At 35.2% G+C, this 17,378-nt stretch overlaps 1 protein-coding gene across 11 annotated transcripts in view; it reads left to right on the top strand.

Annotated features, from left to right (window-relative positions):
- Window positions 1–17,378, top strand: part of CASK (calcium/calmodulin dependent serine protein kinase) — a 225,617-nt gene that overhangs the window by 198,498 nt on the left and 9,741 nt on the right. For 4 of the 11 annotated variants that reach the window (XM_042789080.1, XM_042789077.1, XM_042789083.1 and 1 more), the window contains 7 exons: window positions 2,188–2,256; window positions 3,601–3,636; window positions 6,407–6,603; window positions 7,885–8,000; window positions 13,030–13,110; window positions 13,207–13,287; window positions 16,912–17,114. In XM_042789080.1, the coding sequence (XP_042645014.1) occupies window positions 2,188–2,256; window positions 3,601–3,636; window positions 6,407–6,603; window positions 7,885–8,000; window positions 13,030–13,110; window positions 13,207–13,287; window positions 16,912–17,114 (783 nt within the window). The remainder of the gene's footprint in view (window positions 1–2,187; window positions 2,257–3,600; window positions 3,637–6,406; window positions 6,604–7,884; window positions 8,001–13,029; window positions 13,111–13,206; window positions 13,288–16,911; window positions 17,115–17,378) is intronic. The other 7 variants (XM_042789078.1, XM_042789082.1, XM_042789084.1 and 4 more) reach the window with 5 other exon arrangements.

Below are 17,378 nucleotides of genomic sequence, written 5' to 3'. Positions count from 1 at the left end.
TTTGATGGATTAATTTCTTACAGTTAGTACTGAAAACACCCATAGCACTGAAAATGTGTATTTTCCTCAGCATGTTATGATGAACATTTGCTTTGAGTAATATGCTGTCTTCTGTTGAGAATTGTTGGAGGAATACAAATCAAAACATTCTCAAACCAAGAAAATTTCCTTCAAAGGTAGAAGCCTTCAAAGGAGTCTAGGAATAGTGGCATTCTCCAAGTTACTCTAAACTTGTTTTTCTCCAAATGACTTGGGTGCTTGCATCACTTTCCAAAATTTTCCCTTGCTAAGCCATCACTGACTAACAGATCATAACAAAATAGTTTTACAAAAAAAAAAAAAAGGTAAAATTAATTTTTCGCCTCTTCTTGAAAGTGAGAAAATGACAGACACAGAATTGCAGAGCAAGCAGAAAATCTCCTTATAAAAGAAGGAAGTCGCTGTGTTTTTTGGAGAAATGTATCTCCTAGCTGCTAGTTGGTAAAGGTAATGCTGATATTCCTGTACACACACAAAAAAAAAAAAAAAAAAAAAAAAAGAGTAACAGTTCCTTTAGTCTTTTCTTTTTTATAGCTTATCTGCTCTCGTTTGAACATTTTAAACTTGTGCTGGAGTGATTTTGTAAATAGAATTAGAGCTCATTTTCCCTGGTCTGATACGTGTTGCAAATAGTTGTGGGAGCCAAATGAGCATTTTTTTCTTATGCATCTACCAGAAGTACAGAGACCTGCATACTTTGATCCACAATGATTTTACAGCCATAATATTGTCAGATCTGTCCTCAACCGTGTTAAAATCAAAGCAAGCATCTAGATGGATACATATGGAACCTTCTGTGAAATCATATCTAATGAGCCTACAAAAAAGTGCAGAACTTCTACATGAGTTTGTTGCACACCAAGCGTATAGGCAACGAGGGATAAAGTATTGCCTGTCATTTTAACTTTTCTTGATGCTTTAAAATAGCTATGAGTGGTTTCACATAATTAACATAAGTTCGAGAGTATTAGTAGAGGACCTTTACTTGATTAATGTTTCATAGCAGTTTAGCTCCAATTCTTAATTTGTTTCAATTTTTAATTTGTTCACAGAGGGCACTTGTATTGATAAAATGTGACAGGAATATCTCTATGTTCTTTGGAAACTGTTTTAGCCCTTTTTATCTGCTATCCTTGACATTATGCAAAATTAGAATCATAGAATACCAGGTTGGAAGGGACCTCAAGGGTTATCTGGTCCAACCCATCTTGGAAAAACTACCAGATGTTCCTAAATTGACCTTTGACATGGAATATTATGTCCCAAAATTCCCTTGGGAGTAAAGGGGATCTTTTTTTCTTCACGATGTATGAGTGAATTATTTTATTTCCTGAAGAGGTGACTCAGTTACCTGATCTTGGAATTAAGTACTGTACAATCAAAATGGCATGTGAAAAAGATTGCTCTACAGATTACATCCTTGCCTTTGCAAAACCCAGTCAAAAACTCCTACTATCCTTTCTGTAGAATTTCCCAGTATATACACTCTGCGTCTGCTGTCTCCTCACTGAAATGTAGGACCACACTGGTAGTCTGAGTCAAGAGAGGTGGCTTTTTACAAGTGATATATTTTGGCAAGGTTTAATACTTCTAAACCCATAAGAATGTTGGAGGAAAAAAACCTCAGCATGCTGTAAAATAGATGAGGAAGGAAAAGAGAATATGCAACCTCCTTCTTCGGTGTTAGCTTCAGTGTCTTTGAGGCACTGAGGAGAGATGCATCTTACAGAGTAGAAACTAATCAACACTTACCTCCACCACATAGCTGAAAAAAGATGTAGAAGCACCTTTAAAATGGAATATGTGCCTCATTTCAGGTAATTACCTAAGACACCAGTATGACTAATGGCCTTTAGCGTTGTCAGCCATGTGAGATCTAAGAGGTCCCAGATACTCAGAAATTCAAAAGCTGTTTGATTGCTAAGGCAATATAAAAATAGTTATTACCTAGGATACATCAAAATGTCAAACCTGAATCTTAAACTATGGAAAAACTTTTCAGATTTACAGAGTTTGTAGTATGGAAACTTTCACGGATGAAGCAGCTAAGCAAATGGTTATAAGGCTGTGGATGTAACTGTTCTTTTAAATATATCTGTGTTCCTGTGATAGTGTTGTGTTGTTAATGAACCTTGTGTCTTATTTCAGAGAGATTCCCCCTCTACATCCAGACAGTCCCCAGCTAATGGTCATAGCAGCACTAACAATTCTGTTTCGGTAAGATTTCCAGTTCCACACAGAGAAAGTGTGAAAGTTTTGTTGGTGCTCATCTGCCATTACTGTTATACTTATCATGTGGTCAGTGGAAAATTTTGTCCTGCTGGTAGAACCAAGGTTATTATATATGTAACTCCCCGTTTTCTTTTTTAAGGGATTTTTCCAACATATGCTTCTCATTAAAAGTCATATAGTGAATTAAATGTTAATAACTGTAATGTGACACTTCAGTCATCCTTAAATCATTGTTAGCAGTTTCCTCAAAACTAAGCAAAGGTTTAAAGTGGAAGTTTTATTTCCATCCTGAACTTTGGAAGCAGTGATTAAAGAAATAATAACTGTGCAGTTGCTATTTCAAGACATTTTAGGCTCTTTTAAGTTTTGTGTTTGAGAGACCTCTGGAACATGTACTGGTTTCCGCTATCTGAGTTAATGAATTGGTGTGCCCTCTGCTGTTGTGGTACGTGCACATACTTTGTGAAATATGAGCCTTGCCTGGATATGAAAAGCAAAAGGAAGTGGCTTTAAACTGCACTACAAACCAAGCTATCATCACATCTTTAACACAAAGTACTTCTGTTTCATATGTATTCAGGTAGAAAGGTGCTGATGATCTGTTTTTCTAAAGCATATTAATGTTAAAATTTGTGTTGTTTATCATTTGTCATTGTTTGGACCAATGTAGTAACTGTACATGCAAGTTCCTTCAGTAAGAGTGCTGTCAGTATCATGAGTTCATGCAACTAACTAAAAAAAAACAAAACTGAGTAACTAGTCCATTAATTATTGAAAAAATTACAATTCAGAAATTATTTGCCACAATGTAAAGTACTTATTAATTAATACAATGAAAAATAATTGTGTGGATGAAAAGTTTAAGAAATTTTTGTGAATTACATTGAATTTGTAACATGATTAGTAGTCATAATCTTATTCTTCGGCACAATTAATCAGATTATACATTTTTAATTATAAACTTTTTAATATTTATAATATCAATCCTCTTTTAAAAACAAGACTAAGTATTAAGTGGAAAAGGCATTCACATAAAAAGCCTCTTTCACTCGACAGTGCTTTTGTGTTGAAGATGATGAATTATTTATTAAAAAGCACATTCTCTATCCGCTTAAACTTTTTACCTGCTTTCTTCAGCTTGCTGCTAAACAGCCTGGATTTGATTTTTCTTTAAGAAAAAAAATATTTCTAAATGTGGGTCTACGCTTTATACTTTTGTCTGACTTACCATTTTACTGTAATGTAGTATGAATCACTAACAAATGGTGTTGTATACCCTTAAAAAGTAAAATGAAAATTTTTTTCTCCTGGGTTGACTTTATTCTGCAGGACTTGCCATCGACAACACAACCAAAAGGACGACAGGTGAATAGATATCCTCCATGGGAATTTTTGTAAACTTAGCTGCTAGCAAACATCCCTGCTTATCTTTTTCCCCCTCATATTCTGTATGTGCTGGACTAAAACATTTAAGTTTGGAAAATTTGTTCCATTTTTTTAATTTTTCTTTTTAGCTCATTTGTTTGTGGCTAATTCAGAATAGCATTTTTTCATGTGTCCATATTTGTGAGTTACAAAGTCATTGTAAATTTAACTGGAGTTGTTGTTTTAGTTCAGAATGCATTAATGGACTCACTGTTGTAGATTTTCATCTCAAAGGAAAGCTCAAATTTATATTTTAGCTGAAATGGAGCCTAGAAGGCCAAGTGTCTAATATGCTACTCTCAAACATGGTACTGACAAAGATTCTAAACTGGAGTTGGTCTGTAACTTATAATTAACATTTAAAAAGCTCTTCAAAGAAAAACACTAAGGACAGTTTCTATTAAAAATTAATAAGTCTGAAGATAGCCTCTTAAATTTTCAGTCCTAAGGTCCAGATTCAGTAACCTCCCTTAACTTTGTTACCTTGACCTGATGGTAGTACATGTCATCATGGACCAAAGAAAGATCTTCCCGCTCTAGAGAATTCCAAGCCAGGCCTTAAGGGCTCTGCAGAGGATTCCCTATGATTCACTTTGCAGTTTTAGGAATTTATTTATTTTTACTGCAGCCTCCAAATCAACACATACCATCAAGTCATTTGTGATTCATCTTCAGTAACTGCTCCATTTATATATGGCCCTTCCAAAATTTGGCCCTGAATCTTTAACCATGGATTCAACCTCTTTCTCTACCAAGGGTTTTAATAATAACTCTTCAGAAGAGTCAATTAACTCCATGATCTGTTGTCTTTGAAAATCTTCTTATACTACTGTCTGATTAAGTTGGCTGGAATATCTATTACAAGAACGGATTACTCCTACTTTGTTTCACATTTTTAAAGCTTACGGCTAAAAAGTTCTTTCAACTCTCTGTTGTCTTATGAAGTTTCCAGCTGTCTGAATGTAACCCTGGAAAGGCTCCATGAAAGACCTTCCAAGCTGCTGTGTTAGGTTTTTGTTTGCTTCTCATAAGGTACTTTTTCCTAGGAGAAGATACTTTGTTCAAGGCAATATCAGAATAATGGTGTTCCTTGTATTCACACCATTTATAGTTGCCTGTTTTTTTTCAAGAGTCTTCTCCCATTGAGCCAGCATATTCTTCTGGTAGCTTGTCATCCTTGAAGAGAGTAAGGGCTTGGATAACAGATACATTGCTATCTGTAAGGAAGTCTGTAATGTTCCATGCACTGCCAATATATGGTGGACAATGGCTCACACTGGAGCAGGGACTTGAAAAGCAAGGAAGTTTCTGCATGGTAAAAATACTGCTTATGTTTCTAGACCTATATTAGATAAGGCTGAGGGGCAATAACAGATTGGTTCAATACTGATTACTTCATATAAAGATAAATAATCTAAGTTTACCTAGTTGGTTTCAAAATATCCTATTTTTCAGGTGATTAAAAGAAGTTACATTGCTTGTCTAAACTCACACACTCAAATGCACAGAAGAACAAGGGTCAGATTTAGCAGATTAAAAGTTGAGTTCTATATTGGTATTATCATCAGATGCTCTCACTGTAAATAGATAAAAATGCATCAGGTACAAGATAGTAGTGATTAGCCATTTTAAATTAATTTATTAATAAGTTGGGCTGCAGATTGGATTACTATAGAAATGAACTTTTTTAAGTGCCATGAATAGTGCTAACACTGCTTAGCTACAGCTATTTTTGGAGCAGAATTTCAGCAAAGTTGAAAATTGTTTGTTGCAGTTTAAATGAAGGATATTACTTTGCAAAGTAATTTTATTTTTTTATAAATCTAGTCAATTTTTAGTAAGAAAATCATCAGTATAATATACATGGCTGTCTGAGATGCTACAGGGTGATGTTTGAAGTTCATAAACCATAGATATTACCTATTTTGGACATTATATTTAATTCCAATTTTAAGATCCTTGGATGCATCAGGGCTGTAATTAGCAACCAAAACTGGAGATCACTTATTTTCTAGGGTTGAGACCTCACTAACAGACAAAACAAGGATTGGTATATTATTTTAAATTGTGAACTCAGAATCTGAGTTCTTTCTGTTAATGTCCCTTAGATAATAACCTACTCAAATCATTAGCTTTCATTTACACAGGAGTAGAATTTTACTGAAAAACCCATGCAGAGAATTTCCAGATTCCTCCCAAGTAACTAAATGCAATAGGTGTAATGCAGGACTTTCTACTTAATCTTTTAAAAAGGTACTAAATTGTCAGTCTAAATACTAAAGATCACTAATGTAGCCTAAGTCCCTTATACTGTCCAATAAAATTTCCAGTCATACAAATTTTTAAAACATATCATAGGAGTTCAGTTAGAAAGTACAGTACAGTTCAAGTTGTAAACTACTGACTTATAATCTGTAATGATTCATGATAGTTAATATTGATTTGAGGGACTCTTTATTTTTGCCGTTTGGGTTTTACAGTGTGTAGATGACATGAGCTTTCACAATAACATCATATGTTTCCATTCTTTGCTGGTGGGGCAGGGTTCTGTTCCATTTTCAACTATCATGTATGCTTTTGCCATTCTGTTTCTTCCTTTGCTTGTTGCAAACAGTATGTGTAGCTACGTGCACAGATCAAATTTTCACATTATTCTTAATACTGTACCAGTAATAATATCGCAGTGTCTTTTATAAACTCTTTTTTATAGATATATGTAAGAGCACAATTTGAATATGATCCAGCAAAGGATGACCTCATTCCTTGCAAAGAAGCTGGCATCAGATTCAGAGTTGGTGATATTATCCAAATCATTAGCAAAGATGATCACAACTGGTGGCAGGGTAAACTTGAGAACTCCAAAAATGGTACTGCAGGTCTTATTCCTTCTCCTGAACTTCAAGAATGGTATGACTTAAGTTTTCTATAAAAGTTAATTTAGCTTTGTTTTTGTTTCTGTCTTTCACACTTTTCATTGTTGTATAGCTAGTTATATATAATTTTTTATTTAAAAAAAAAAAAAGTCTATATATTGCCTCAGTTTGTGTGGCATTGATTTTTATTTTCTCATATATGCATGGCATGAAGGGTTGCATGCAATATCATACGTGTGGTTACATTAGAAAATTAAACACCTGTGTTAGTAAACATTGTGCTTTCTGATATACTAAAGGAAACTAGGATGGGAGGCTACATACAAATTGTTTATATAAGGGGGTCAAATTAATTTATCTCTTAGATTCTAAACAATGTTTTCATTAGTACTGCTTACATGCAAGTGCTGCAGGAATAAGGTGTTAGCAAGATGTCAAGCACAAAGGTCATTGAGGGAGTTTTGTGGGTTTCTCTCCTTTTAATTTTTTATGTGAAAGCGAAAAAGTAGAAAGAAATCACAGTGCAAAAATTCTTGAATGACAGATTCAACAAACAGCAATGGCATTGAATACCACAAAAGCAATGCAGAACCTCTTGCAGAAGCTGTTCAGTAAATATTTCAAATGTATCAGCACAAACTCTGTCAAGCCAGTCCTGGGCCATGAAGTTACGGACATAACTCAAGAAAGTTTATCCGTATGGATAATCTAGCCCGGAATAGTTCATACAAGATTTGCTACATAAAAGAATTAGAGTGCTCTAAAGAGTTTAACAGCATTTGTGCCACCTGTACTGGCTAAGGAAGATTTTGCTTGAAGAGCAACAGCGGTAGACAAGACATTTCATTCCATCTCAAGAGCTCCCTTGCAAACCCTGGCATAAGGGAGACACTGGTATGCAGTGCAACAGGAACACTTTCAATACTTCATCCTAAAGATCGACCTCAAAGCAGTCCCACAACACAACTTGCTCTGAAGTAATTTTAGAACACAGTGGTCTTTTCAGATCTCATGTTCTTCCAGTCTAATCTGCTGCAAAGTGCAATACAGCCATTTTAGAAGCTATCCTGCCTCCCATGCTCGCTTGATCTGTGGGCTTTAGTGATCATCTGCCACTAAGAAGATATTCTTTATATCAAAATACCTCTGTATATAAGTGCCTTTAAGTAATCAGAAAAAAAAAAAAAAAAAGGTTTTGAAAAGTTTTACTGTACTCTTGTACTATTTAGAAGTCTTATTTTTCTAATTCATTCTATGTGGCTTTTTAAAAATATACTGATTACAACAGAAAAAATGTTTCTCCTCCATATGCCAGGCGAGTTGCTTGTATTGCCATGGAGAAGACCAAACAGGAGCAACAGGCCAGCTGTACTTGGTTTGGAAAGAAAAAAAAGCAGTACAAAGACAAATATTTGGCAAAGCACAATGCAGGTATGAAAAAAAAAAATGCAAGTATATTTAACAGGTTAATTTTTTTTACAATCTTAACCTTGCCATTAATTGTTCAGCTGGCCCTGTTATATAAACCTAATGAGTTGCTTATGAAAATACAAGTAAAATTTTAATTATGCCAACAAACTCTGCTTGTTCTTTGCTATTTAAACATACAGCTTAATAAGTGAGAAGCAAGCTGCAACAAAATAAATGTATCATAATATATCCTAATATAAGCTTACAGTGCTTCAGGTTTTATGTTTAAAGGAGTGCTAGAAACCAACAGAATATGAATTTTGCAATCTCTGTAACTGTACTGTGCTCTACAGAAGACTTCTCAGTAACATCCTTGTTAATGTGTGTTTTATAGTTATAGATTATACACGTGAAAACATGAAAGGGCATTTTTCTTGAAGCATTACAGCTGGAAGTAGAATAAGAGCCCTTGCATAGTCGGTGTGTTATTCACAGATACCAAACAGAACAAACTGTGGAATTTTATCCTCCTTGCAGTGATTTCTGCCTGAATCCTAGGTTTTGATTTTCTATTTAGACTGCTGAAAAATTGAATTGTTTTCAAAAATTTTGAAAATAGAAATGTAGATTAAGAGATCCTTGCTAAAAAAATCATTAATTTTAGTAGTAAAGAAGGAAGAGCCCTTCATTCATGAGTGGAATTCAGTTCTTTTCTTCTTTTAATGTAAAATACTCAGTGTATTGAAACTGTTTCTATTGCTTTTGCATTGATATCAAGATACTGTGATGATAAACATGTTGTTGTGGTCTCTTGGGAGACTTGCAGAGATTTTTTTTTAGAATTAAAAGACATACCTGTACAAACAGTATAATGAAAGTATTTTATATGTTGCATTAATTTCTGGGGTTTTTTCAGTTACATTCTTGAATGCACCAATTAAACAATATAAATCTGTATTTTCACATTTCTCCTCACCTGTACAATCTGTGTGCAGTATCAAAGCTCATAATATAATGGTACTACAGAATTTATGTTTACCTAAAATTCATTTGAAAATAAAATCTAAGACAGTCAAAGATCAGTAATTGTAATTTATACCATCTAATTCACTGTCACATTTAAGATGTTTACAGTTAAATATAAAATTACACATTACCCTGAAAAACCTTGCAAGTAGAGATTGAAAGCTTTGTTTACTTCCTTTTGCTGGTTTAAGATTCTGGTTGTTTTAATGTTTCCATTTCACTGCATTAGCACTAAGCCATGTTTTACTAATTACAACCTTAACAAAAACTGTTGAGGATAAATTGGATTTTATGACCTAAAGTCTTTGACAATACTGGTTTTAAAGTATTATCAATTACTCCCAGCATACATTCCCACAGCATTGCTACTCCCTTCAGTTGTGGCAGTATAACTTTGCTGTTAACTGAAGAACAACACAACAGAAAACACTACTTTTTCTTCTTTAGGGCAGATACATTTCTTACTACAGTTCACAGTGCAACTCCATGGTTAATAATGTCAGTGTGACTAAGCACAGCACGCTACAAAGGAATAAACAAAGGAAGGATGATGGCCAGGGAGGGAGAAGGATCAGGCAATACTTTCAGAGCAAAACTAGCTCAAAGACTTTGTGTCAATTAAATCCCTGAAAGGAAGGTGATCTAGACTTTCTTATCTTGGTGTAAGAGGGACATTTTGGAGAAGGTTGATAGCACTCTGACTCACACAGTTTGCCTGACTTAGTGCTTGCCACCATCAGTGCTGTTATTGACTTTACATCAGAGCACAATATTTGTCAAAAATTAGAAACATGAACATTAAAAAATATCATCATGACCAGAAAATAAACTATTCTTAAAGAACACCATCTGACACTTCCCCTTCCCTCTAAGAAGTCAAAAAGTTAATGAAAGCACAGACTGGAATCAAGATTTCTCTTAGAAATGTTTATTGATCTTAGTGTCTTTGAGATATTAAAGGTGATGCCAGTAATGTTCCAGGGAATGACGCCAAATGTAAGATATAAAGAGGTTCACTGAAACGCTGTGGTACTCACGCCAATTTAAGTTTAACTAAGGTGGTACTGAATTTACCTTCTCTGAACTACTCTATCACATCTGGTATTGTTAGTCAGAAATGACAACACTGGCTTTTGCAAGCTTTCGGTGCATCTGTCTCAGAATAAAAACAAACCTTTTCTTCTGTTGTATCCAAAATAAGTATAATTAATTGGAACTGGGAAGTCTAATCCAGATGTCAAAATGTTGCACTTACGAGAAAATAGAATGTATTTCTCTTATATCTTAGTATAAAATTCAATACATTGTTTAGCAGTATGTAATCTATTTGGACTTCCCTGTTATGTTTGTCTTAGGGATGAGACTGAACAGGGGTGCCAAGAAACAACTTAGTAAAATACTGTGTAGTCAACTAAGATTTGTGTTGCTAGCTAATAATTTGAGAGCTAAGATTTTGGTGTCATATATTGGGATATTACTGGAACTAGAAATGAAATTATTTTGCAATTCAGATATAGTTTATGAAGTAAAGAGGAGACTATTTCAGTTACTTTTTATAATTAAAAGTAAATATATTCTCCTTTACAAGAAAATATCGTCCCATTTTTCTTTCCTCCATACTTGATATTAGAGTATTTGTGTCCTTCAAGAGACAACTTCACGATCATACTTATTATTGTGAAATCAGTTTTAAACTAGAGCCCACAGAAAAAAATAAATACTTTTCTTTATTAGGTTCACTGACATTTTTGTAAAGGCTATAGAGATATACTGCAGTCATATATAGATATATTTTTTATTTATTTTACTGAAATGTTATTGCAGGACTTCATAAAAGAACACTCTTTAGAATATGCTAGAACTATGCTTCATATTATGCATAATGTAGAAAATTGCCAAGCTTTTATAAAATATGTTTATCATTTCTTAATGTGATTTATTTGCCTTGTGTTTAGACTATTGCATGGTAAAGTTTATTTTGTGCATATACTTTTTATTTTACTAATATATTACAAGCCATATCTCAATGACCCCTGTACATTTTTCATGCTGTCTTACTCCCAATGGCCTCTGTGCATGTAAGTAACCTGTCAAGTGACAATGCCTCTTTATTTGCTTCTCACTGTTTCCTTTCAAGAACTCCTTTTCTTTATTAGCTAGTAACACAGAAGCATTAAAGTTCAGTCTTTAAGTGTGCCCTGTATTCCTCATATCTTGTGTATATTAAAAATCTATTCATTTTTCTTTTGCATTTGAAAACCCTACAATCATTAATTAAATCCATGTAGACTGAGACACATCTTCACGCTGCTAGTTTGTGAAGACATTAACATGTATCATTTCTGTTGTTTGTATCTAACATAATGTGGTTTTGTTCAAGAAGAAAATAAAGGATTGATTTTTTTAATTATTTTTAGTGGGAAAAGATACTTGCAAACCTAGATGGTTAGAATGGTAAAACTATTTAACATGTTCTAGATCTTTAGCCCTTTCTAATATGAAATGAACTTTTAATTAGTTTAAATAGTGTGAAGTTGCAAAAAGGACAGTAGTAAGAATTCCATGTTTGTGGAATGGAATTAAATTATGACTAAATTCTTGCTTGTAATATTTGGGGAAAGGTTGAAAGAGATTCTTCTTTAGGATGAAACTTAAAATGCTTCAAATGGACTAGGAAGTTTTCATATCTGTATCTTTTCAAGGTCTTAAAGAGCTGAGTATGTCAACTGACTAATTTGTAGTTTTCCCATATTGAAGTAGTTGTACTTTAGAGTGGAAAGACTGCCACTGAATTGAAATATCTGCCTATGAAAAGAAATACATTAAGTTAAATCTTTTGCTGCATTAACTGGGACTTAAGTACAAAAAGCATGTGCTTTCTAGGAGGCTCCACAGTCTTAATGCTGATCTTGGTGGCTGGGGACTTCTGGAGCAAGCAAACTAAAGCTCCTGCCACTGTCTACTTTCCTGAAAGGTTTTGGATAGGGGGAGAGGGATATATCCAGACTCATCCTAAAAGATGGATGGATAGTTGAGGTGAATACACCAGTTTAGGACTTGGAAACACATAAAGATCCCATACTTCAGATGCAGTCTCTCTCCCTTGTTTTTACAGCATGCATAAATACAGAACTGAAAACTCTTGTTCATTATTCTGCTCAAAATTGCTGACTGCTGCAATCCTTAGAAATACAATTAACTGCCTCCTGGCTTCTTTTTTTTTATTAGAATTCTGCAAGAATTACCAGAGATTATGTGGTTTTGGACACAGGAGGACTAAGCTGTTTTTAATGAACAAAACTTGATTTGTCAATCATTACATACCTTGGCAATTGACAATAGATAGGCATGATGGAATTCATCCAATTTCAACTGCAGTTGAAAGTATTTCTGAAATAATACTTTTACAATTTTTCCCTAAATATGGTGGAGGTTCTTTTATGTAATGCCATCGATTTTCATTAGAATTCTTCATTCTGTCATAAGTTTTAAAAGCATGTCAATTTAACGAGCACGTGTGTTTAAAGAGAACTCTAATTACAATTAATATGGTGGTAGTTTTGAAGAATAATCACAAAGTATTGACACTCTTCACTACACATTTCTCATAGATCTTGTAAAAACATGATTATGAAAGTATCCCTATCTTTAGTGTAAATAGATGTTCTCATATCGTATTCATGTTGGTCACTGTCTACAGATTTTTCTTTAGAATTGCTCTTTCTTAGGAATGCAAATGTGAATGGCATGCCATTTTAGCTAATTTTTGTGGTCTGCTGAATACTGCATGAAAGGACATGAAAACTTTCCTGAACATTTCAGTAGCTTTGTTTCTGCTTTTTAACAGTTTTTTAAATGAACACTTTTGTTAAAATTGCATAATGAAATTGCTTTATTTTCTATAACATATGAAGTTGTATTGTAAATCTAAAACTTGATAAAATTATCATTTATAGCACAATTAATTATAACCCTTAATATGCCTTTTTCTCTTATCCCTGTGGGGGTTTCTTTTGTGTTTTAGTGTTTGATCAATTAGATCTCGTCACATATGAAGAAGTAGTAAAACTGCCAGCATTCAAAAGGAAAACACTGGTCTTACTAGGTAATTTTGAGTTATTCTGAAAATTACAGCATAGTTTTGAACCCCTTCTGGCGGAAAACTTCTAATTTAATGATTAATTTTTGTGTTGTGGATTAGGTGCACATGGTGTTGGAAGAAGACACATAAAAAACACACTCATCACAAAACACCCAGACAGATTTGCTTACCCCATTCCTCGTAAGTAGCAGTGTTCAATTTACCACAAAATTGTTTGTATTGTCCTTGACAACACACCCATTGTACTACTACATGTGTTCAGTTCTGCTGAGACAAATCCTGTCTTAAAGGTGGGAACTGTGATAGGACTAGGTATATTTCTTCTTTTGTTTTTTCAGAGGGGAGAGGTAGTAAGCAGCACCACTTTTACATCAAATGTTTCTCAGTATTCATAAAACTTCTTGTTAAGCATACTTCTCTCTACCCCAAATGTTAATTTATAATGAAGGCTAAACCACTTTTAATTTTTCCATGCTAATTTTACATTTACAGTTCAGGTAAGATTGGAACAGTCTTGACATTTATAACTGTGCATAATTCCCATGAGAAATATAAACTGGATTTAGAGGAAACCTTTAATATGTACCTTATCTGAATGTCTTAAATTACTTTTCATGGTATTACACTAAACTTCAAGTTTCCAGAGATGACAATAAGAAAAACACAATTAACCTCACTGCTTACAAGTGAGTTGTTATGACGAGCACAGGGGTGTTTTCCCTTCGTAACAATCTCTGTCACTACCAAAGCACAAATTGCATATCGTACTACATAACCTCTTGGAGGTGCACCATTTTTCCTCAGGCTAGGCATTCTGAAACAAGAGTGTCCAGCAGCTAATTCTGTCCACTCTATTTCACACTGACTTCAGAAACAACATACGTGGCTCAGAAGTGACATTGATAACCATTGTGCATTAATTTAATTTTCTTTATACCTTGTTAGTGCTTTACTTTAAAATTGCATGTAGGTGGTTTTCTACCTATTAGGATTTTGTTGTTGCTAAGAAGTATTATTTTTAATAACTTATCTGTAAACCTATTTGGAAGAGGAAAGGGATTAGTTGGCTGCTGATTTAAGTTCCTCAGGCTTGCTCGCTAAGAAGTTAGACAAAGACCAGTGTCAGCAGAAGGAAAACAGAAAGACCTAGCCGTTTTGCAAGCACAAGGCGTTAGATCACCCCAGTAGCAATGTGAAACTGCATTGTTTGTCACACTACTGTTTATATCTAGACACTAAAATCCTGGGTTAGACACATTAAAAGTGCGGTGCCAAGAGTATGTGATTTACGTTGTGCCTATGTTATTTAATACAGACAAGATTATATAGGGAGAAGGGAGTAGTAACCCAGCAAATATGTTCTCCATTACAAAGAACTAAAACAAGGAGCAATAAATGTTTTAGAGTATGCTTTTCACCTAGTCTCTCTCAAGTACTAACTGTTTTGTTGTGGGGAGGTAGAAGCTGAACTAGTTATTTTTACCTTCAAATTCCTATTAAAATGGACTCACCTATACTGTGACGACCATGCCTTAGTTTGCCTGCGTTAGGTTCCTGCTCTGTGGAAGCACTGTAATTGCTTCACTGATTACATAAGATGACTAAAAAGACTAGACTGCAAATCAGGATAAAATTCAGGTGTTTAAGCATCAGCATGATGTTTAGATGCCTGTTTTTGACATCGCCTGACCTCCAGCCCCACTCCAGAAAAGCAAGTCTCCTTTAATTCTTGTGTTATATCTAATAGTCCTATATGGATGTTTCAGATTTAAGGCATTTAGGACACTTTATGTGGGTGTTTAGAGACCCAAATTACTTCCTTATGTTAGTGATATAAATAGATCATATAAAATATATCACACACACTTCAATTATTATGGGAACTTGATCTATCTTTCAGCTGGGTAATTGAATTTATTCTCTCCAACTCTCAGGGATGGATTTTACTGCATTTTCTGCATTCTTTTACAAAACCATGGTAAGAGTAGGTAACTTTTGAGATAGACCTTAAATTGGATATGGAGTTTTGGGGAATGCTTTCTGCAGAAATTATCTGTCTACCTAAAACCTGATTGTAAAGGTCACGTCACACACAATGATAGTTAATTAAAATTATTAGTAGGCCATACATCTCTTACCATATAGCTCTGCAGAAGCATTATATTTTAAAAGTATACTATTGCTAAGTAGCTTTCATCTCTCTTGACCACAGGTAATTAGGCCTTTACCCACTTTTTAGAAATGTTTTTACAAAATAAGAGGACTTGGAGGAAATATAAGAGTATGTAAATTCAGTAGACCTAAGGCAGCAGTGAGTAGTACAGTGATATTGTATGGTTTATATAATCCATTGTTCTTGAATTCCTTAAAATAATAAATAAGAACTGTAATATTTCTATAGAACTTTTCATCTTTGAAATATGCTATAAGTAATTGTCGTGGTTTGAGTCCAGAGGGCAACTGAGCACCATGCAGCTGTTCACTCACCCCTTCCCCCTCTCAGGAATGGGAAGGAGAAAATTAAGCAGAATGGCTCAGGAATCCAGATACAGACAGGGAGGAGTGGCTCCCCCATTAAGGTCACAGGCAAAAGAGACTCATTAGGGGAAGAAAAAAAAGCATCACTCTAATTCAAACACCAACAAAGACAACACTTAACAGACCAAGTGGGACAGTGAGAAGCACTACCACATGGAAAACCAAATACCTTCCCCCACCCCTTACATCTTCCCAGGCTCAGCTCTGCTCCCAATCTCTCTCCTTCACCCCCAGCAGCGCGGGGGGCAGGGGATGGCGGTTACAGCCAGACCTCCTCTGAGCCTCATATTCTCTAGTCCCAGCTCCCTCAGCCTTTCCTCACAGGAGTGATGCTCCAGTGCCTTAGTGCCCCTTCACTGGACTCTCTCCAGTATGTTCATGTCTCTCTTGTACTGGGGAGTCCAGAACTAGACACAGGACTCCAGGTGTGGCCTCACCAGTACTAAGCAGAGGGAAAGAATCACCTCCCTCCACGTGCTGACAATACTCTGCCTAATGCAGCCCAGGAAACCTTTGGCTCTTCTTTGCTACAAGGGCACAATGCTAGCTCACGTTCTACCGAGTGTCTACCAGGAGCCCCCCACAGGGCCTTTTCTGGAGAGCTGCTTTCCAACTGGTCAGCCCCCAGCATGTACTGGTTCACAGGGTTGTTCCTCTCCAGGTGTAGGACTTGGCCCTTCCCCTTGTTGATTTTCATGAGGTTCCTGTCAGCCCATTTTTCCAGCCTGTCAAAGTCCCTCTGGATGGCAGCACGACTCTCTGGTGTATCAGCCACTTCTCCCCGTTTTGTATGATTGGCATCCTTGCTGAGGGTACAATCTGCTGCATCATCCAGATCATTAACGAAGATGTTGAACAGGATTGGGCCCAGTACAGGCCCCTGGGGTAAAATGGAGATGTTAACTGAATTGTTTAGAAGCTATAAAAACTGAGATCTGGCCTTTGCTTGCTGTTGAAAGCAGCTGATAGAGTCTTATAGTCTTGACCAAGTAAAGGTTATTTATAACTTTTTATTCTTCCTCTGTTACCTTTTGATTTTTGATTTTTGCCTTTTCCACATCTCTTCATCTCCTGCTTTTCACAACACACATCCCCGACTGCTGCTTTTCCCAGCCCCTGTCATTCTGCCTACCTTGAGCTCAGTCTTCATTGTTCTATATGTGATTTGATAGGTCATCATTCAGTGAATAAGTATTGATAAACCAAACAAAAAGCCATACATAAGCTTAACATTGCTTTTATACTGAAAATATTTTGTCTTTTCAGACACAACGCGACCTCCAAAGAAAGATGAAGAAAATGGGAAAAATTACTACTTTGTATCACATGACCAAATGATGCAGGATATATCAAACAATGAATATTTGGAATATGGCAGCCATGAGGATGCGATGTATGGGACAAAACTGGAAACAATACGAAAGATCCATGAGCAGGGACTAATTGCAATACTTGATGTAGAACCTCAGGTAACTAATTAGAAGTATATGAAAATAGGACTCATCACAAATCCTTCAACCTTATTTTATTGAGATATATTTCTTTTTATTGATTGCACAATAGATAAGTAATGCATACAATAATGTGGAAAAGTCCCTGGAACACCAAAGTATCAATCTGTGAAGTAGAATTCTGGTAATCATCTGGTTAGAAGAACATACAGCAGAAACAAATTCATAGTTTAGCTTGGTGTGCAACCACTGTAGCTTGAAAATCTATTTGCCATGTAACTC

The sequence above is a fragment of the Tyto alba genome, unplaced genomic scaffold (genome assembly GCF_018691265.1).
Source record: "Tyto alba isolate M040663 unplaced genomic scaffold, T.alba_DEE_v4.0 Super-Scaffold_14, whole genome shotgun sequence".
Taxonomy (NCBI): domain Eukaryota; kingdom Metazoa; phylum Chordata; class Aves; order Strigiformes; family Tytonidae; genus Tyto; species Tyto alba.
The sequence above is the reverse complement of the archived record's forward strand: the minus strand, read 5'-3'. Positions and strand labels throughout refer to the sequence as shown.